Source organism: Thrips palmi, unplaced genomic scaffold (assembly GCF_012932325.1).
Source record: "Thrips palmi isolate BJ-2018 unplaced genomic scaffold, TpBJ-2018v1 HiC_scaffold_5, whole genome shotgun sequence".
In the NCBI taxonomy this organism is placed as follows: Eukaryota; Metazoa; Arthropoda; class Insecta; order Thysanoptera; family Thripidae; genus Thrips; species Thrips palmi.
The window spans coordinates 1,828,869-1,850,993 of NW_023144632.1; the positions used below are offsets into that span (position 1 = coordinate 1,828,869).

At 42.8% G+C, this 22,125-nt stretch overlaps 2 protein-coding genes across 2 annotated transcripts in view; both read left to right on the plus strand.

Moving 5' to 3' along the window:
- The window catches only part of LOC117650730, a 225,683-nt gene extending 209,559 nt beyond the window's left edge, over positions 1-16,124 (plus strand). The window contains exons 6-7 of the mRNA XM_034394321.1: positions 15,921-16,002; positions 16,080-16,124. Of these exons, the coding sequence (XP_034250212.1) occupies positions 15,921-16,002; positions 16,080-16,124 (127 nt within the window). The remainder of the gene's footprint in view (positions 1-15,920; positions 16,003-16,079) is intronic.
- An 87-nt stretch (positions 16,125-16,211) lies between these two features.
- The window catches only part of LOC117650731, a 33,264-nt gene continuing 27,350 nt past the window's right edge, over positions 16,212-22,125 (plus strand). Inside the window, exons 1-2 of the mRNA XM_034394322.1 lie at positions 16,212-16,314; positions 16,397-16,515. Of these exons, the coding sequence (XP_034250213.1) occupies positions 16,212-16,314; positions 16,397-16,515 (222 nt within the window). The remainder of the gene's footprint in view (positions 16,315-16,396; positions 16,516-22,125) is intronic.

The window sequence follows — 22,125 nt, forward strand, 5'->3', positions numbered from 1 at the left end:
GCAGGGGGGGGTTTTTTTTTCTGGCTCGGGAACGGCGCGTCGTACGGGGTGGCTCTGGTCTTAATCGAAAGAGACGTAAAAATGAGTCGACTCAGCAAGTTTGAACCCTCTGTAAAAAGGAAGGCCTTTTTGAACCCTACAAAGTGTAAAAATTTTGACATTTGTTTACGGGGGGGGTGGAAAAAGACGGATAGGGGTGGGTTTCGTTGTTGAAACTTTGAGGACGTTTACCCAACATTTGGCCCACATCTCCTCAAAATTTCAATTTTATAGCTCAATTCTGGCAAGAGTTATAAGAAAAAGAAAAAGTGGGGCTTAAATTTTGACGGCCAGTGTAGTTTACCCTTTAAATGCGAAACGGCAAAATTTTGGGTTTCCGACGGCCAACAATTTTCAATTTCACCAATTTTTTGTCAGACTTCGTCATCAGTATTCTGCTAGCGATTGTCACTAAAAAAACACATATTGTTCACTATTTTGACATATTTTTCTTGTTTCGGACGGGTGAGATCGGTTTCTCTACCCTTTCTTGTCTGACTCTATCCCAAAACAAACCAACCACCTGAATTTGCTTACCATCAAGGGGCAAGCGTTTTGTTTTGTTTTTTCAATATAAAGAAAACGCTGTTGAGCGCTGAGGCCGCAACTTTCCTCCTATCTTTGAACCTGCGATGTCATTTTGTTCAGTTTTTTAAGGCAAACTTAAAAGATTTTTATCAGTTTTTGGCCAGACTGAATTTTAAGGGCTTTTTTTGCTTGTAACAGGCAGAAATCGCCATTATTCGATTTTTTTCGCCACGTTTCGACCGTTTTTCTCCTGAGCGATCCCTGTGACCAGCCGATGATCACTCTTTCACCTTTTCTGACCTTTCTGCAACTGATTGAAAAAAGAAGAGCCAGGTCCTAGACGCAACCGAACGGGTCTTACTAACCCCTTTTGGGGAAAAAAAATTCTAACCGATCCGTAAAATCCTGCCTGGTTTTGTTCAGTTGTGTCTTGGGCTTGGCTCCTCTCGTCTCCATCAGTTGCAGAACGGTCAGAGAAGGTGAAAGAGTGATCATCAGCTGGTCACTGGGATCACTGTGGAGAAAAAGGTTCAAAACGTAGAAAAAAAAATCGAATTTGGGAGATTTCTGCACGTTACAAGCAGGAGCAGACCTAAAAATGCAGTCTGGCCAAAAAATGACGCGTATCTTTTTTTGTTTGCCTTTAAAAACGGAACAAAATGACAACTAAGGTTTGAAGATCGGAGAAAAATTGCGGTCTCACAGCACAACAATTTTCTTTATATGAAAAACAACAAAATGCTTGCCCCTAGAGGGTTTGGGTTTTTTTTCAACCCCAAAGTAGCTCTGGCCGCGACCCAACTTGGTGTCCGGGACTTTTGACTTCGGAATCGAAAAGGGAGATGCTGGCCCAACTCGAAACAAATTTTGGTCAAGTTCCGGCCAGCAGTTTGTCCAGGATGTCGTCAAACAGCTCGATTTTTTGACTTCTTTTGCTGATTCCATTATGTTTGTCGCCATCCTGGACAGACGGCGGGCCCGGAACTTGACCGGGGTAGAGTTATTTTTGGGTTTAAAGAGCCTGCAAAAGGGGTGACCAATTGGCGTGATGCTGACGCCGAGCGTCACGCCGAGCGTCACGCCGAAGCGTCGCTCGGAGGGCGAAAGGCAGTGGAGGGGGGGAAGGGCGGCTGGTCGGAAGCGGTCGGAAAACGAATGCCAATCGCAATGTGTATACCGCGGTGCCGTGCATGTTCCGCGCAGAATTGTTTACTTAAGTAAACTGGAAATCGCTCTTGGTTGAAACGAAAGCACGCAAGATTAATGAACATCATGAGCGACGAAAATCAAGGTGCGTTAGCTGCTGCCTTTGCTGTATTTCTAGTGGATGATGATGACGATGAGCCGTTTGAACTGATTATGAATGTGGCAAATATTGCGGCTTTGGAGTGGATGGCTATGGACGGAGACGGTCAAATACACTGAAAAAACAAATGCGGAGAATTCCGCATTTGAAATGCGGTTTAGGTAAGTGACCGCATGAAGTGATGCGGTCACCTGAATCCAGGATTTTGATGCAATTTCACCGCAGGAGTCATGGGGTGAAAAATTTAACCGCATTTCCTGATGCGGTTTCCATTTTGACCGCATGAACAGATGCGGAGTCCTACATTTCATAACAGCCAAACAGCTAGCGGCTGCTACCAACTTTCCGTCTCTTACTGGACAACCAGAAAAGGATGGCATGTACTGTGCCTTCTCATTTACTTCTGATGCTTATCATTGACTAACTAACACATACCTTTGATGTAAATGTTTGTAACGCTGCGATGAGTAAATATCCTGTGTTTGAAACAGCAAGCCACGGAATAATAATTTTGGCTGTATAAAATGTTGATTGACACTGGATATTGTTCCAAATGCAGTATAAAACTATTGTTATTCATCATTTTAAAATTATTTTTAGCCTCATACTTTTGGTGATACTAGTTCCATGAGCCGGCTATGCGCATGCTGGTAAGGTTAAACCCGGGCTGCTTGACTAAAGAATTGTCTGTGCTGCTGTATTTGAACAAGTCAACGCACACGACGCACTACAGCATTTCTTTGTTTGAGGTTATTTCATAATTTCAGGGTCTGAATCATTCCAAACCATTGCAAGAACTTTTCAAAAGGGAAATAATCTTTCAAATCTCTGACACTATCACACAAATCAACAAAAAAATAAATAAGCTAAACAAAAACAAAGGAGTGCCAACATAAAAAAATACATCTTATGAGTCAAAAAGTTAACTATAAAGTTGTTCTTTTTGTGAGTCGTTCATCAAATTTTAAGCTTTAAGAAACAAACCATTCCCTTAAAAATCCCTAAAATACATCCAAAGTTGGTTTTACCTTAAGGGATCATGCACATACCACGTGACCCAAAAAAGGCCACTTTTGAACCCCTCCCTCCCCCCTTGTGACCCTTTGTGACTCTTTCACGACCCCCCCCCCCCCCCCAAAATCACGTGGAAATTTTTGGGAAATTTTGGCAATTGCTTTTTAGTATAAGACTGCCTCGCCAACATTGTCGTCTTTTCATTGTTTCTTGGCTTGCGTAAGATTCGAGCGAGAATAAGAAAGCTTTACCACAGCTGGATAGGACTTGAAGGGATCACACTTAATGACAATGAAGGTTTTCATGCGCACCCGCGTACGGAATTAAACATGCATGCAGAAATTCGTGTAATGTTACGCACAAATTTTTGCGCAACGTATTGCATGTTTAATTTCGTACGTTGCGTATGCATAAAAACCTACATAGTCAGTGTGTTAATGAATTACTGTTGTTGCTTGCACACTGAAAACCTTGCAAGAAATCTGACTTGTTTGTTATAGAAAGATTGTTTTTGGCATAACTAATCGTTTGTTCGCTCTTGGCAAACCTCGTGTCCGTAATTTGCAAAGAACGTGTTTGCATTCTGAACTATTATTTGAAGGCTTGCTCGCAAAATACGAATGCACAGTTCTTCGCAAGGTGAAAACTGCGTGGTTTGTAAAGTGAATTACACATTCCTCGGCAAGAGTGTGCTGTACGAGGGGGTACTCACTCGGATTTTTCGGGTACACAGAATATGAATATGCGTGAATACTTGTGGAATACTTCTGAATACTAAGAGTCGCGAATATCTCCTAATACAAAAAAAACCATGAATATCAAAGAATATGAATGAATATTTGGGAATATGTGCAAATACCCCAGAATATGTGTGAATACTTGAGAATATATGTGAATATGTAAGTTAAAGAATAGAGTTTTTCGGCTGGCCGCAAACCAGGATTCTTCTCGGATCTCATTTTGTCCGTAAGACACGTCCAAATATGGACCCGAGAGTGAAACCAGAAGCTCTCGCGCCGAATTTCGGACAAAAGAACGACGAAATATAATGTCAACAAGTATTAAAATACCTCTAAATACTAGGGAATACCCGTGAATACTAAGAGAATATCCGTGAATACTTACGAATACTTCGAAATATTCTGAATATGTGTGAATATGGAGAATACTTGTGAATACACGAATATTAATGAATATTCAAGAATATGAATATGAATATCCTAGTAGGTACACAGAATACCTCGAGTGAATACCCCCTCGGTGCTGTAGCAACTGTCATTTTAATTCAAGTGTCACTATCTTTAATTTTAAAAACAATGTGCAGTGGAGTCCGTTTAGTTCCGAAATATTCATGTCACGTGACTTTTTGACAACCCCCCGTCCGCCCTTGTGACCTTCCGTGACTTTTTCGAAACCCCTCCCTCCCCCTAAATAGGTCACGTGGTATGTGAACGACCCCTAACGCTAGCACGTTCCCAAGATCTTAGGTTGGCACTACCATCTTCTTGTTGTTAGGCTTGTTTTGTTGTTCTCTATGAGAGTGTGTGTCTTGAACTTTCTTTGTGTGAAAAACGACACAGGTGTAAATGGGATCAGGATTTTCTGATCACCTAGCGCTGATCACTTTCTGGATCAGAAAATAGAGGATCAGAAAAAAACCTGACGCTTTTTCGAACACCTTTTCTGATGTTTTTTATCCTGATTCCTGATCACGTTTCTGATCAGCGTGGCTCTGATCACCTCGGGTCTGATCACCACTGGAGTAGAATCAGAAATTGTATTATCAGAAATGTAACGATATCTGACTCAGGATATTTTCACGACCATGAAAAATACGGAGATGAGGCAAACGGCTCTAGGGGGGCGAAACTGAGTCCGATCCAAATTTTGCAATCCGTTTCACGCTAGCTCGCCATCAGCTCTCAAAAGCCAAAAAAGATATGGTCTAAATTTCATGACCTTGAAATGCCCTAGCCAAATGTCGCGAACATACCGCTCACCAAATTTGAAACCCAAAAATTTCCCAAAAATTTCTGTTTTACAGGCATCTAGATTTTTGAGACATCACGATTTTCTGATAGTTTTGCATGTTATCAGAATGTCTATGTTTTCTGATGACTCTTTCTGATCACTGTCGATCACTTTTCGGATCAGAAATTTTCCCTGATCACTTACTAGCGATCAGACTTTTTCTCTGATCATTTCACAGTTACAGAAATTCTTGTAATTCTGATGCCAAATTTTTTTGAAGTCACCAATGATCAGAAAATCCCAAATTTTATCAGAAAAATGGGTAAATGATCAGAAGATCCTGATCCCATTTACACCTGTGGATTTTTCAATAGTTGTGGATGTTTTAAAGCATAAAACTATGAATATTACTAAAATACAGTTGTACTGTAGTGCTTCGCATGTGTTGACATGCTTCTATATTGCAGTATTGAAAATATTTGTGCCAAAGCAACCCGGTCACTTAACCTCAAACCCTTTCCCTGGGCTGGACAACATTGGAAACCTCAGTGGTTCTCACCGAAGACTGCCGAGGACTTGAAAGATAAAAAGAATTTTGAATTGTGTTTTCAAATTGTGTGACAAGTCATCTCTAAAAAAATGCAGTTTCAATCATTGGTTTTTATTTAAAAAAAAAAACTACTTAATGAGGCTGATATCGCTGTTAACTTCACGCTCATCTCAGCGTTACAAACATCTACATGACAGGTATGTACTGGTTTCCCAAATAATATTGTTTAAGACGTAAATGAGATGGCCAAGTAAACGTAACCACTTTGAGGATGGACTGGGAAGGGAAGTTGCCACTGCTGTAAATATCGTGGGATCTTCAAATCCACCTCAACTAATGCGGTCAAAACTGAGACCGCATCAGTTTGGCACACACCGCAGGAGTAAATGAAGTCAATCTTCTCCGCATCAGTTAGTGCGGTCAAATTGATAGAAAATTACACCGCATCAGATTGTGCGGAATCCTCCGCATTTGTTTTCTCAGTGTAGGGTTGGGTACGTATCTTCTTCTTTGTGGTAATCGGCTTATTGTTCCTGTTGACCCACCGACTTATCACCACCTTTATTCCAACAGACCATTTAAGAAGCTGGCAGCATATCACTGTAAATATAGAAGAATAGGGTAAACTATACAGTTACCGTCAGTTTAAGAGCATCGCTTTCTTTTTAAGGGCCTCTAGGGTAGGTTATGACACTTAGACCCGTGCGACTTGTTCCAGACACCTCAGAAGGATCTAGACAACGAAGTGGCTGACAAAGATTTCACTAAAAACTTTTTGTGGCGCTCTTATTTAACCCGAGGAAAAGGTTACCAAAAACACAGTGGTCGGCAGCCAAAATACAGTTTATCAGCACCCTTTATGACAGTATTCGGCACCCCTTGTTAAACAGGCAAAACATGACCGAAAGTGACGAAAATTTCTAACAGTCGTCACAGACACTCTATATCACCCCTTGACATGTCACGAACCCACTCTCTCTTCTGTTATGCCTCTCGCGCTCTTCATTTTTGACTCACGGACAACTAATACCCTGAGCTGCGAAAATACAACCTCTCAAAGCGCCGAGGAGGACATTTCGTAAATCACGTAGATCACTGGGAAATAGTGGTCCGATTTCATACAAATTTGGCAGGGGTCTTCCTACAGTCATAAAGCATCAGAATATTAACTCCCGGACGACGCCCGAAACACCAGTGAAGTTTGAGGCCACCCTGACGATAACTGTGTTTGAGGTGATTTCTCTGGTGCAGTTAGCGGCACCCCCCGAATGAGGGCAAGCAAGAGGAATTTCTATGCACCAAGCACAGTATGCCATCTTCAATAGATGGGGAGAAGGAACCTGGCAATGAGAAAAGTTTTTTCCGGCCCACTTTCACGAATTTAACGAAAGATTGAACCCCTGTTCCTAGCATGGAAGATAAGATCGGGCGGCCGAAGCAGCTTCATTCTGCACTTGACAAGAAACATGGCTCTGTTGGCCGACATGCTCAGTCAAACGCGATGCTGTCTCGGTCCTGCATGATCAAAAGGTGTCTCTAGCGACCAGCATTGGCCGCATCACCAACGGACGCGTTCTTGCAGAGCAGGACCCAATTATTCGCCGAGATGACGATAACTGTACCCCTGCCGATAACTGTATAGTTTACCCTATTTCTAGGAGTATCGGGTAGGGTGGTCCCCTTTTTTTAAAAGTTTCAAAAATTTAGGGGCGCCGTCCAGATTCTGAAAGTAGGTGTAAAATCATGAATTTTGATACAAATATGATAAGATTTGGATCATTCTTAGGGGTCCATCAACGCGCCTGAACTTTAAAGAAAAATTGAAAATGTACCGGTTCACTAAAATCGATACTGTTTCGAGAGTCTTTGTCCGATTTTCGATTGCAAAACGGCGATCTTTTCGGGAATGTGCCTTCTAATTGATAATGTACATATCATGACGATCTGACGCATTGCCTATTTTCCAGGGGCGTATAATCCCGTTTGGAGCCCCTAAATCCAAGATGTTCCTGCGCTTCGAAGGTGTTTGAGTCGTCCGATCGGATGGTTTGAGTCACCGTTCGACGCGCCTGATCAATACCTTTCGAAAAATGTCTCAGGTGTCAAAATCGGTTGGTGTGCCTACCGTACAGGTGCAAAAAACCACTAAAACTCGCTAAAAAATTGCCTTTTTGTGACACAAAATATCTTGTTTGGTATCGTGTCAGATTTCTTGTGATGCCATTTGACGCGCCCAGTCAAAAACTTTCGAGTATCGTCTCAGGCGTACAAATCCGGTGTGTTGTCGACCCTACAAGAAAAAAATGTCGAATGTCAAAAATTGGTCTGTGGGATAGGCAACCTACCGGTTTCCCAGACGCCCGAAACGGTAATTGAAAGTTTTTGACCCGGCGCGTCAAATGGCACCACAAGAAATCTGACACGATGCCCAAAGAGATTTTTTGTATCGCAAAAGTGCAATTTTTAAGCGAATTTTAGTGGTTTTTTGCTCCTGTACAGTAGGCAAACCAACTGATTTTGACGCCTGAGACATTTTTCGAAAGGTTTTGATCAGGCGCGTCGAATGGTGACCCAAACAATTCGATCGGACGACTCCAACACCTTCGAAACGCAGGAACATGTTGGATTTAGGGACTAAAAACGGGATTAAACGCCCCTGGAAAGAAGGCAATGCGTCGGATCGTCATGGTATGTACATCATCAATTAGAAGGCACTTTCCCGAAAAGATCGCCGTTTTGCAATCGAAAATCGGACAAAGACTCTCGAAACAGCATCGATTTTAGTAAACTAGTACATTTTCAATTTTTCTTTAAAGTTCAGGCGCGTTGATGGACCCCTAAGAATGATCCAAATCTTATAATATTTGTATCAAAATTCATGATTTTACACCTACTTTCAGAATCTGGACGGCGCTCCTCAATTTTTGAAACTTTAAAAAAAAGTGGACCACCCTAGTATCGGGCTTCGCCAACATTGTTGGCAGTATCGATGGTTCCCATGTCTTTGTTACTGAGTCAGTGAAGCATGCTGCACATTATAAGAACAGATAGCTTTCATATATCCTAAATGTACAGGCTGTGGTAGACAACAACTTACTTGTCAGAGACCTCCACGTGGGCGAGCCTGGCATAGGGTGGCCCAAAAAAATCGAAGGTTTTCCGATTGTCCAATTCCGCTCAAAAATCGATTCTAGACCAAAAAAAATAAATAACCCCAATTTTCGCGTTTTGTCCTGAGACGATTTTGAATACCGGCTCAATAGCAAAAATGGTTTTTAACCCGTTTTAAGCACCAAAAATGTCATAACAATTCCAGTTTTTATCGGATTTTCAAAAACGATACGGCAAAATGTTCGGTTTTAGACGGCGAACAAGTTACAATTTCACTAACTTTTTGTCAGACTTTGTCTTCAGTATTCTGCTTGCGATTTTCGCTAAAAAAAATAAACACATAGTGTTCACTATTTGGAGATAATTTTCTTGGTTCGGACGGCCGAGTTGCGTCCCTATGGCATACAGGACATGAGCCCCGTCCCTTTTGAGCCCCGATGGTCTGAGTCCTGACCTGAGCCCCAACCTGACCCCGGGGTTTGGGCCCCCGATTTTGAGCCCCGACCCAAGCCCCAATTTCCAGAGCCCGGATTGAGCCCCTTGAGCCCCACTCGAGCCCCATTTGAGCCCCGCGACCTGAAATCACGCATTTTTGCATAATTTATTGATATGAGGCTCAAATGGGGCTCAAGTGGGGCTCAAACGGGGCTCAGGTCGGGGCTCAATCCGGGCTCTGGAAATTAGGGCTTGGGTCGGGGCTCAAGTCAGGGCTCAACCCGGGCTCAGGTTGGGGCTCGGCTCAGGTCGGGGCTCAGACCATCGGGGTGCAAACGGGACGGGGCTCATGTCCCGTATGCCGTCCCTATCCACTTTTTTATCTCACCCTATACCAAAACAAAACTACCACGTGAAAAATAGCCGTGCAAATCAATTTGCCTACCATCTAGGGGCAAGCATGTTTTTGTTTTCAGTATAAAGAAAAGTCTGTTGAGCTCTGAGGCCGCAATTTTCCTCCGATTCTCAAACTAGAGATGTCATTTTGTTCAGTTTTTTAAGACGAACAAAAAACATATTTGTCATTTTTTTGTCAGACTGCGTTTTAAGGGGGCACACCAGTGAAAATGTAGAGGTTTTGAAAAACGATCACTCTGAGAAAAGTAACCTATGTATTCGATTGATATTTTATTCGTGGCTCAAAATTATGTCAAAAAAAAGAAAAATCAGTATGGGGGGGGTGGGGTGGCGATGGCAAGACGGAGCGCCAGTGCACTTCATTTTTCTGCGACCTCGTCTCACTCCTGCCACGATGCCGCCTCTCTGGATTGAGCCTCGAGCACGGGATTTGAAAATTTCTCAACAGGGCACATGTGGCTATGGGCTGAACCCCGGGCCTGCAAAAAGAAAGATTTTGAAATTTTTTTTTTCAAAAAGGGAAAATAAAAAAAAATTTTTTAACCAATTTTTTTTGCGCTTTCATGGCTGCAGCTCCGTCCTATTTATGGGATGGCCATTTCCGAGGGTTTAGACCATAGACGCAATTTAACGAACATTTTGCCGCAAACCGCATTAAATTTTTCTCAAGTTTTTTTCCCCGTGAGAGGGGGACAAAAAAAGGGGTTTTGAGAAAAAACCCTTTTAGTAGAAACATAGATTTGAGGTTTTTTTTGGGTTATAAATGCGCTATTTGACGTATTTTAAATTCGTTTTTCACCAAAAAGACCCTCTTTTTAACTGCGTTTGGGTGGGTTTAAGGGTTTTTTAATTAAACTTCAAGTGAAAAAAACTGAACGTTCACAATTTGGGCCAAAATATCCAGGAATAATAACCTTTTTAACAACTTCAAAAATGTGCACAAGCCAAAGTAATTGGAATTTTGGGGTGGGGTTTGCGGCATTCGACTCGGGATGAATAGCAGAAAAATAAGATAAAATATAAAAGAAGGCAAAAATTTAACGATTTTCACTGGTGTGCCCCCTTAAGGTGCGTCTCTGCTTTAAACGTGCAAAAATCGCCCAAATTCGAATTTTTTGCCCACTTTTGAACCGTTTTTCTCGTCAGTGATCCACGTGACCAGCCGATGACCACTCTTTTACCTTTCCTAGCCTTTCTGGAATGGCTGAAATTGAGAAGAGCCAGGTCCTAGACACGAACAACAGGTCCAGGCGTGATTTGGCGCGTTTTTTGCTTGAAACGTGCAAAAATCACCTAAATTCGAATTTTTCGCCCACATTTGGACCGTTTTTTTTGTCCAAACCTGTCACAACTTCTCCATACCGGTCAGAACTAGACAAAATCGGTTGAGACACTCTTATTTTACTGAACTTTTCACACGAGCCCAAAACCGTCCGGGCTGGCGTTATTTGTCCTTTTTTTTTTAAAGAAAAATTCTAAATGACCCGCCAAATCATACCTGGACCTGTGCGTGCGTGTCTAGGACCTGGCTCTTCCTATTCCAGCCATTCCAGAAAGGCAAGGGAAGGTGAAAGAGTGATCATCGGCTGGTCACGTGGATCGCTGACGGGAAAAACGGTCCAAAAGTGGGCAAAAAATTCGAATTTGGCCGATTTTTGCACGTTTTAAGCAGAGACGGACCTTAAAACGCAGTCTGACAAAAAAATGACCAAAATCTTTTTTGGTTGTCTTAGAAAAACTGAACAAAATGACATGTCAGGTTTGAGAATCGGAGGAAAATTGCGGCGGCAGAGCTCAACAGACTTTTCTTTATACTGAAAACAACGAAATGCTTGCCCCTAGATGGTAGGCAAATTGATATGCACGCACTGCTATATTTCACGTGGTCGGTTTGTTTTGGGAAAGGGTAAGATAATAACAGGAAAAGCAGCGATACACATCGCCAACTATGGCCCGTCCCGTACATTAAGAAATGTGCGAATTTCGTCTATGTTAATCCCTTACGGGATTTGAACCAGTGTCTGGGGCAAAATAGATGAAATTTTCGTCATCAGCACCCTCCAAAACATCAGAAAGAATGGAACAACTCGAATAAAAAGAATGTTCAAAATACACCCTACTGGGATTTGAACCCGGGTCCAAACTTCTCCGATTCGCTTGAAACTGGCACCGTTGGTTTTGTCTCGTCGCCCCGATTCCAAAAATACCCCTACATGCCCTCCTAGCTGTATCCGTTGCCGAAATCCTCCTCGACCCCATGTAGACCATGATGCAACTGCAGCAGCGCCCCGGGGCTCGGATCGGATTTGCTGCCACCGGGCAGTTCTTAGGGTCACCCAAGGAGGCTGCATACCAAATTTGGTCAAGATCGGACCACGGGAAGTTCTCGGACGGACGGACGGACGGACGGACGGACGGACGGACGCACAGCAGGGATCATACTATATGCCCGTCCCTCCGTCATTTTTTTACAGAAAATAAACGGGACGGGCCAAAAAAAGTGGATAGGGCCGCAACTCGGCCGTCCAAACCAAGAAAATTATCTCCAAATAGTGAACAATATTGGTTTTTTTTTCAGCGAAAAACGCAAGCGGAATACTGAAGACGAAGTCTGACAAAAAAACGGTGAAAATGTAACTTGTTTGCCGTCTAAAACCGAACATTTTGCTGTATCGTTTTTGAAAATCCGACAAAAACTGGAATTGTTATGACAATTTTGGTGCTTAAAACGGGTTAAAAACCATTTTTGCCGTTGAGCCGGTATTCAAAATCGTCTTAGGACAAAACGCAAGAAATATAGGTTATTCTTTTTGTCAAGAATCGATTTTTGAGTGGAATTGGACAATCGGAAAATTTTCGATTTTTTTGGGCTACCCTAGCTTGGCAGTATGAGAGCTGTTCTCGCGAAATGGTTAATTTTGGGCCCCGAAACTTTTTGAAAAAAAGTTCAATTGAAACCAGTTTTTTTGCATTTATCTTGTTAAAGTAGTTTCATAGCTAAAGGGACTAGTCAAGTGCACAACTGTTACCACTGACAAACCAACTGAAAATAATCAGCAATTATTTTTAAAAAAGCACTTTGGTGCTAAAGCCACTTTATTTGGGCTTTAAAACATTTTTGGAATTTTTGTTTTGTATTATGTATTAAATAGCAATTATCTATAGGCGAAAAAGTTCTGCACTTGACTAGGTTTTGTCCTGACGAGAACCTCCAAACACGAAAATGGCGGAGCTAGCAAAAAATATTATGACAGTCTAACGACGACCAAAATCATTCCCTCAAATTATCAAGACATTTTAGATCGCGAAAATAAAAATTGACGTACAAAAACAGATTGTTTGTGCAGATATTGTGTCTTCAGAAGAGACTGCGAGTTGGGGCCGTCAGGTTGGCAATGCTACTCGGTCCCAGGTAGCCCCGCTCTTTCGTATTTAATGGACTTTCCGAAGCACAAATTTCTCTTGCTCTTTTAGGAATAACCCCATATAATATCCGTTCTTACGTTCCAGGACTCTTGGTCAAGTTATTGCTGAGAAATAATTACATAGCAGCTTGTATTCCGTCCGAGTGGTTTGAGGGCGCGCGCGCCTAGCGCTGCGGCGCCGACCGGAAGGACCCGGCGCCATTGCCGCCGATCGGACCCGCTTTTGGCTCTTTAAATACAAATATTTCTCTTAAAAGCACATGAAGGAGTACTTTCATTTACACCGTTGCGTTCCTCATGAAATTATGAACCCGCCGATTAGTTTTTTGGAGACTTTTCACCGTATACAAACTGAAAGATATGAAATTTTCGGGGCCCTTCCGTGGCTCTCCCGTAAGGTCCCATGTTAAAATACCCAAACTTTAACTCTAAATATCTTGCAAACTAATGCATGAACGATACTTTTCGAACACACCAACGTGTAGCGGAGGTTCTCGTGAACAGTTTGGTATAAAAATATACGCCCTTTCACCGTAGGCCCCTTAGCTATGAAACTACTTTAAGAACACCACTAGGGATCATGGATTCATCGGGGCGAACTATCACCCCACTAATATAGAAAATATCGCAATTTTAATTTTTTTGCTGTCCACGGAAATTACACAGCCTCAGAAATTGTCCACGGAAATTACATTTTAATGGGCCCTTAGAATAGGTGCGATACGAACGCAAACGCCATGCAGTTTAGGCAGCTCCCTCCACATCTGTGCGTTCTGGTTCCATGTTGCGTGCCTCACAATAAGATTTCGGGCTAGACCACAGTTTGATCGTATGCCGTTTCCAGCCCGACATATGCCCGCGTGCACTGCCAAACGGGACATGGCCGTCCTTACTAGGGTGCCACGTTATACTGGCGGAGGAGAACCTCATGCGGCTACAAGGTCCCAGTCGTAGTGTGACCAGTAAGTGAGGAGGTATACATTCCCCGGGAGGGGTGCGGGGCCCCCACCCTAGAACAGCCTTTGTGAGCAGGAGGGTCCGGTGTCCACCTTCCCCTGCTTAATTCCCTGTCTCGGGAACAACTGTGAATTCATTTTCTTCTGACCACGGTTGCATAGTGTTTACCTCCCAGGCGGTACCTCTCACACTTGGCAAATGATGGGCCCTTCAGTGGACAACGGGGGAAAGTCCCACTTGATCAGCTCCTGCGTGTCCTCTATGTTTGGAAAATACATATTAAATAATAGCTGCGGTCAGTTAAGGAAAAGTTGATCGGCGGTGCGGTCTATTTAGCCCTCTTAGCATATATGGCACCAACGTTTACTAACCTATATTTTCGGAAAGAGTAAAGTTTGAGGAACAGATTGCTGTAATTTATTCGATAAACTGGGTCTTAGCATTCAAACGGCAAGCTTAGGAAAGACGCCCAAGGGAAACGGAATCGTCACGAAAAGGTCACCCTGAGCTGCAGGTGATAAAATTTCGTCACGATTTGAGCACATATGAGGTCACATGTGACCCGAAATCAGCTCACGATGAGCTTTTCGTGACAATTCTGTTCTCCTTGGGCGTCATGTTGCTTAACATATCGGTCAGGTTAAGTCCACCGCAAGTTTTAAATGGTCTGGTCAGCTAGACCCCAAAATACTGCGAGCCTATTTTTCGCAAGACTCAAAGCTTTAGGTTAAGCTTTCCGATCTGAATAATCAACGTTGTACGGTTTCACTGACTCGCAGTCAGAACTGTCATGGCAGTATGCCGGCCGCGCCGAACAAAGCAGCATAAAACCGCTTGGTTGTCCAGAAAATACATTGTTTGACCAATCTGATGAGTGGAGTCGAAAGCTTAGACTCTTAAAAAAGTCGGGTCGCTGCTCGTTTGGGTCCATTTTGTGACTTGCGACGGGTTTAACCAGTTATGTTAAACTACGCCACGACTTTCCTCAGCTTGCCTTTCGCGTGCTAAGACCCAAAACGTCAAACAGATTACAGAAACCATTTCCTCTTTTAGAAAATGTGTAGGTTGTTAACTTTTGTGCCTGAAATGCCTGAATTTGCATTTGAGACGGCTAAAAATACCGCGGCGCGAGCAGTGGGCCACTCGATCGACCTGCCGATCAACTTTTCTTCAAGTAAACGCACCTATGATTGGCCAGTGACCTATATTCAGTGCATGCTTTCTTGGGTTAGGCCATAAGAATGGCATTCCCTCCATAAGAGAGGTTTAAAACAGAAAAATATCGACATACATTAGAGCTGAGGCCCCTTACGAGGCGAAAATCACGTGAAACGCAAGGAAAACCCCATTTTGTCCACGGAAATTACAGTCCACGGAAATTACATTATTGCATGAAATGGGGTTTACAAGCCAAACCAAAAGTGCCACCGGAACCAAAATTTTACTGGAACAACTTGTCCACAAGGCAAACACACAAGGATTGGTTCGCAATAAAAATTTTGAATGGTCTGCTAGCAATGGGTGGAACGGAAATTACACTTATTGCTTGCAAGACCAATTTTTTCGCCGCTTTGAAACTGATTTAAGTTTATATTTTCCGTTCTTATGGTGCCACATTACTCCGCCACTTTGAAAATTGTGTAGCACGAATGCACCAACAATATAAGAAAAGTTTCAGAACGATCGCACACAAGGTAGAAAAACCGTCTCAAAAAAACCGATTTTAGACTTTTCGATTTTTAGTTGTGGAGGACAATTTTCGGAGTCATCTTGTGTCTGCAAATTTTACCCGAGAGATACGTTCTACACGTCAAAACGTAGCCTCACTTGCGTAAAACAAAATGCACTTCGCGAAAGTGATTTCTCATACTCCCTTGGGCTGTAGTAGAGGCGCGAAGCCCCAAATCTGGAGCGTAGGACATCAAAAAGTGTCCACGGAAATTACATTCTGGGGTAAAACTTGCAATTTAATGGTGGAAGGAGGCAAAATTTTATCCTGATAAGAATTGTACCTTGTCCGCAAGGTCAAAAAACATTAAGGTAGGAAAAGACCCGGTTCAAATCGACTTTAGGTTGGAAGAACCAGAGAGAGGACACGAAATTATCACATTTCGCGAGAACTGCTCATGAATGACAAGAGAGTGTTTTGACGTATTGCACTCTGCAGAGACATTGTGTTGGGAGAAAATGACCGGCTCAACTATGAGGAACACTTGGTTGGAGATGGGGGATATGTATTGACTGAATTTGTAAGTTTGCTGTAGCCACCTTTCGTTCTCCTTAAAGCATTTAACAATGCTCAAGTCGTCCTTTTTTGTTTTTGCAGATGCTGATACCTTTGGCCAATGATGGTCACCTTACCCAGGACTAACTTGACTACAACAGAGCACTATCCCAGTGTCGTGTGCGTGTTGAAAATGCATATCGGTTAGGCAAAGGAAAGTAGAGGAGGATAAAGATGCTGCACGTAAGGTATGAGGGAATTGCAGTCGATCATATTACAGCTTCCTTCACACTTCACAATTTTCTCATACTGAATGGAGAGCAGCTGTTGCCAGAAGGTAATAGAATGGATGGTGCTTTGTGTGTAAGTCGTAAGGTTTACATGCGTGAGTAACGAGATTGTTGAAATGTTGATGGCAGATGAGCTAGCAGCACCTATTGACAACAATGAAGTGCTTGGTGATGAAGACTTGGAAGAAGGCGATGCATCAGATGAAGGTATGGGTGACAACTGCAACGACCTGTTTGCTGACGCTCAGGTTCGGGGCCAGGAAAAGAGGATCCACATAATGCATCATCTTGGTCAGTTTCAGTGATTTATGTTAATGTTTTGCTTAGTTTCTGATATTATTGAGACTTTGTAGTTCATTGCCACAGTAACATAGTGTGATTGTGTTATTGATTCGAATTTAAATACTTTTCACCAATGCAGGAGGGATATAATCTTTTTATCCTTTGACAGAACATCTTCAATGAAAAAATTAAGCCTCTGTAATTTTACTGTAACCCTTAGAGAGTAAGAAAATGTTGAAGTGGTACAATTACTGAGAGTGGCAATAAAATGCAAGTTCAAGTAAAATATTTCTTTACTTTCAAACATCTGCAAACAATCACAGATAAAATAAAAATGGAACAAGTCTTTGATCCTTACAAAATCAAATTATTAAACATTAAACAAGTAAAACATTTCTTTACTTTCAAACGTCTGAAACAATCACAGATAAAATAAAAATGGCACAAGTCTTTGATCTTCACAAAATCAAAGTATTTCACATAGAACAAGTAAAATATTTCTTTACTTTCAAAAATCTGCAAACAACCACAGATAAAATAAAAATGGCAGAAGTCTTTGATACTCACAATAATAAAGTATTAAAGGGGGCACACCAATGAAAATCGTCGAATTTTGGCCTTCTTTTTTTATCTCATTTTTCTTCTATTCATCCCAAGTCGAACGCTGCAAACCCCACCCCGAAACTCCAATAACTTTGGGTCGTGCACATTTTTAAAGTTGCTAAAAAGGTTATTATTTTTGCTTATTTTAGACCAATTGTAAACGTTTATGTTTTCCTCTTAAAGTTCAATTACAAAACCCTTGAACCACCCAAACGCAGTTATAACAAGCTAGGACCCGCCCTTCCATCGAACCGAGTTGCCAGCTCCGCTTCGCTGCGCCGGCAACTCGGTTCGACAGGAGGTCAGCCCAGCTTGGCCTGCCGGCGGCCTTTCCTCGGGCCTTCCGCCCTCGCATCAGACCCAACTTGGCCAGTCGAAGGCCCGGGCCTTCGGCCCGCTCGCATCACACACCCCGTGAGCGGGTAAAGCAAAGTTATCGATGTACCATCGTGACTTAGGCCCGCCCTTCTATTCACAATATGCAATAGTCCTTACACTTTACTCCAACTGTCCTCAGAATATGCCCGGGTGATTCCGCGCGTAGAGGGCGTTTTCGTGTCCACACCCTCCCCAGAGCGAACTTATTCGAGTGCAGTCCATTTATACACTTAAGAATCTTGTTTGGCACTAGAATAGCTTGTTCCCTTTGGATACGGACTTTCAAAGCTAACATGTGACGCAGGAGAGGGGCCATAAAGGGTCGATTTTGTAAGTTCCGTCATGTCCATTCGCACCTTACACCAACTTTGCGGCTCTATAACCCTGCGTTCCATTCAAATCTTCGAATTCCACACACACCCATCAAATCTTTAACTAATAGTGACTATCTTGCTTGAATTTGAAGATCGTATATTGATTGGAACTGTACTTTCAGAACGCGTACTAAATGTCCACCGTACTCCGACCTTTACCTTAGCGGTTTCAAAGTACACTCAAAAAAATTTCAATACAAAATTCTGTAACATGGTTACGCAGTAATTTCCACTACAAATGTTACAGAATTTTGTATCAGCACTGATACAAAATTTTGTATCACGCGTTACGGTAAACTGTTTCCCGGTTACAGAATTCTGCAATGCAAAAATCAGAAAAATTTGTCGTTTTATAAACAAAATTTGAACCTCAACGATCGTTCGTTCTAACACATTCGCTCCGTCGCTCCTGTACTCCCGAACACCCGAACTGCGTTCTCCGGAACCGAACCCCGGTCCCCCCGGATTGCCAGCTCGGCATGCTACCGCTTGCGCCACAGCGCCGTATGGGAAGGCACGCCTCAGACTGTCGATGACACCGAGCGGGCACGCTGCATGCCCAGGTAGTGGTGGGAAACGAGCCCTGCGGCGCGACAGTTAGAGTTCCTGACCCGAAGCTTCTTAAGTACCATGCCCCACGTTAGGACTTTTCGCCCGATCAACTGTGATGTTAAAATTAAGCTCGTAATCTGACTTTAAATTTGCGTTATTAATTTTTGCATCAGACGATATGTAAACTTGTAACGATATGTTACGGTTTTCTGTATCAGTTACAGTTATTTGCATAAAGATCGCATTTTTACATGGAGCTATATCACTGATTGTGAATATTGGAACAAAAAGTACAGAATTTTGTATCAGTTTTAGAATTCTGAAGCACTGATTCGTAAATTCGTAACATTCTTGACGTGATACAAAATTTAGGATCAAGGATACAAATTTTTGTATCCGACTGACGTGTTACAGAATTTTGTATCAAGATCGTTACAAAATCCTATATTATTTTTTAGAGTGTAAGCACCAAAAAAACTACTAGGAGTGCTTCCTGCTCAAAACCACCGCCGTATTCAGAATCAGCACGGTCTGTTTTACCATATGAACGAATTTCGGTGGTGAAAAAGTGAGGGGGGTGAGTGTGCGAGTGGAAGTTGTGTGAAATCGGTGGGTTGTAACAATTGGTGTAATTTCCGTATGCCCCTCTCCCTCCTCGTCTACTGGGTTTTGAATGACATCCTACACGTGAAAAGATGTGTCTTGACGTCGAACTAGTGTGCCAAACTTATGGCCCATTTCTGTGGCGATATGCAGTTGCAGTGAGCCAGAAACACCTGTTTGTAATTTCCGTGAAGCGTAATTTCCGTCATATTTTCAGTTAATTTCGTCATATTTTATAGGGGGGGAAAACGAAAGTCAACTTTTAGCTCGCCCACGCTCAGAGTGTCTTCCTGGGGTTCAATTGATGCCATCTAGGCCAAATTCCGGCCGAACAAGCAGGATTGATTACTTGACTTTCTTAGGTGGCTAAAACGGCCCCTACGCACGGAATCACCCGCCCATTTCATTTGTCTCTTCGCCCTCATTCCGAAAATACCCATATTTGCCATGCTACTGCAACTCCTTGCAATAGAGGCACAGCAGGAGCGCAAAACCAGTCCGTCGCACTTTTTCCCATAACTCATGAAGGCGGGCTCCTGGACCCCCCTTCCGACCCTTCGTTGAAGAGGTCTTGCCAAGACCTATCCAAAACTTAAGTTAAAATTTTTAGTCGGTCGACCCACTTTTTTGAAGATCCTGATGTGAATAATAGACGAAGTCGGGCTCCTGGACCCCCTTTCCGACCCCTCGTTGAATAGGTCTTGCTGAGACCAATCGAAATCTGCTATAATTTTGTTAAGTCGGTCGACCCCCTTTTTTGAAGATCCTGATCTGGCCAACTTGTAAAAGCGGCCGATGGGGTCGGGACCAGGTCCATTCATCTTGTCTCGTCGCCCCGATTCCAAAAATACCCCTATGTGCCCTGGTAGCACCAATAATGGCCGAAATCCCCCTCCCGCTCATGTAAACCATGATGCACCTGCAGCAGCCCTCGTGCGACCCGGACGTGATTTGCACCGCTGGATTATTTGTATGGACGGTACTCCTGAAGTACCCGCCAAATCTGGTTACTCTAGCTCAACTCCTTCCCTGTACACAGACGCCAACAACGACAACAACAACAACACACAAACACAAAGGCAAATGCATAGGCCCTCCCCTAGGGTGGCCCACGCGAAAAAAAAAGTTTAAAAATCGAGGAGCGCCGCAATTGATCTTAAAGTTCGGCCCAAAATAAAAATTTTCCGCATTTTTTCGATTTTTTTGGAGCATTTTTAGGGGTCGCGCTCAAAGTTTTTAGAAAAATAATGAATTTTAGTGAATAATATTTTTTGGTGCTGTAATTCGAGTTTTGGTCGTAAAGAGAAAAGCGAAACGCCGAATTGTTCGTATTGATGCCTAGAATAAGTTAAAAAATACTGCATACCGAATATGCACATGGCCTACTTTCCAGGGGCCAAAAACTGCAAAAAATAGGGGGAAAATGCCGTATTTTCATCTTTGTAGGCAGATTTGACCACTTTCCCGCCGTCGGATCGTCTTCTCCTATGCGCCAATCGATTCCTCACACTGAGAGGACCCCTAGAAACACCTTGGACTATGCAAGTAAACGACTGCCTATTTTCTAGGGGCGATCAATTTAAAGAAACGTTCGAACTTTGTGCCTTTTTTCACCTTAAAGGGCCAGTTTGACACCTTTCTGGGCGTCCTATCGTCTTGCTCTGTGCGCCAATCGACTCCCCATGATGCGATAACCCCTAGAAACAACTTGGACGATGCGAGTAAACGAGTTCCTATGTTTCAGGGGTGAACAATTTAAAGAAACGTTCGAAATTAGCGTTTTTTTCACCTTTTGGGGTTAGTTTGACACCTTGATAGCCGTCCTAGCGCCTTGTGCTATGCGCCAATCGATTCCCCATGATGAAAGACCCCTGGAACACAACTTTGATACAATGGGTTGAGGATTGGCTACCTGTCGGGTGCCATCAAATCAAGAAAAGCATGAAAGGGACCTCTTTTTAAGCCGTTTTGGCCGGTTTCGCACAATTTGCAGCCTTAACCGCCATCTGATCACCGCCAATCAGGTATTAACCGTTTCCTCCCATCGTCCAAGGTGTTTCTAGGGGTTCTCTCATCATGAAGAATCGATTGGCGGATAGAACAAGACGATAGAACGCCTAGAAAGGTGTCAAACTGACCCCAAAAGGTGAAAAACACGCTAATTTCGAACGTTTCTTTAAATTGTTCACCCCTGAAACATAGGAACTCGTTTACTCGCATCGTCCAAGTTGTTTCTAGGGGTTATCGCATCATGGGGAGTCGATTGGCGCACAGAGCAAGACGATAGGACGCCCAGAAAGGTGTCAAACTGGCCCTTTAAGGTGAAAAAAGGCACAAAGTTCAAACGTTTCTTGAAATTGATCGCCCCTAGAAAATAGGCAGTCGTTTACTTGCATAGTCCAAGGTGTTTCTAGGGGTCCTCTCAGTGTGAGGAATCGATTGGCGCATAGAAGAAGACGATCCGACGGCGGGAAAGTGGTCAAATCTGCCTACAAAGATGAAAATACGGCATTTTCCCCCTATTTTTTTGCAGTTTTTGGCCCCTGGAAAGTAGGCCATGTGCATATTCGGTATGCAGTATTTTTTAACTTATTCTAGGCATCAATACGAACAATTCGGCGTTTCGCTTTTCTCTTTACGACCAAAACTCGAATTACAGCACCAAAAAATATTATTCACTAAAATTCATTATTTTTTTAAAAACTTTGAGCGCGTTGCGCGACCCCTAAAAATGCTCCAAAAAAATCGAAAAAATTCGGAAAAATTTTATTTTGGGCCGAACTTTAAGATTCCGTGCGGCGCTTCTCGATTTTGAAACTTTTTTTTTCGCGTGGGCCACCCTACCCTCCCCCTATTTTTTGAATAGAAGGGTGGGCCAAAAAAGAACACTTTGGCGCAAACCGAACTTAAGGGGGCACACCAGTGAAAATGTAGAGGTTTTGAAAAACGATCACTCTGAGAAAAGTAACCTATGTATTCGATTGATATTTTATTCGTGGCTCAAAATTATGAATATTTTCAAAATTGAATTTTGATTGCAGATTTGAATACCTTGACCCCAAAAAC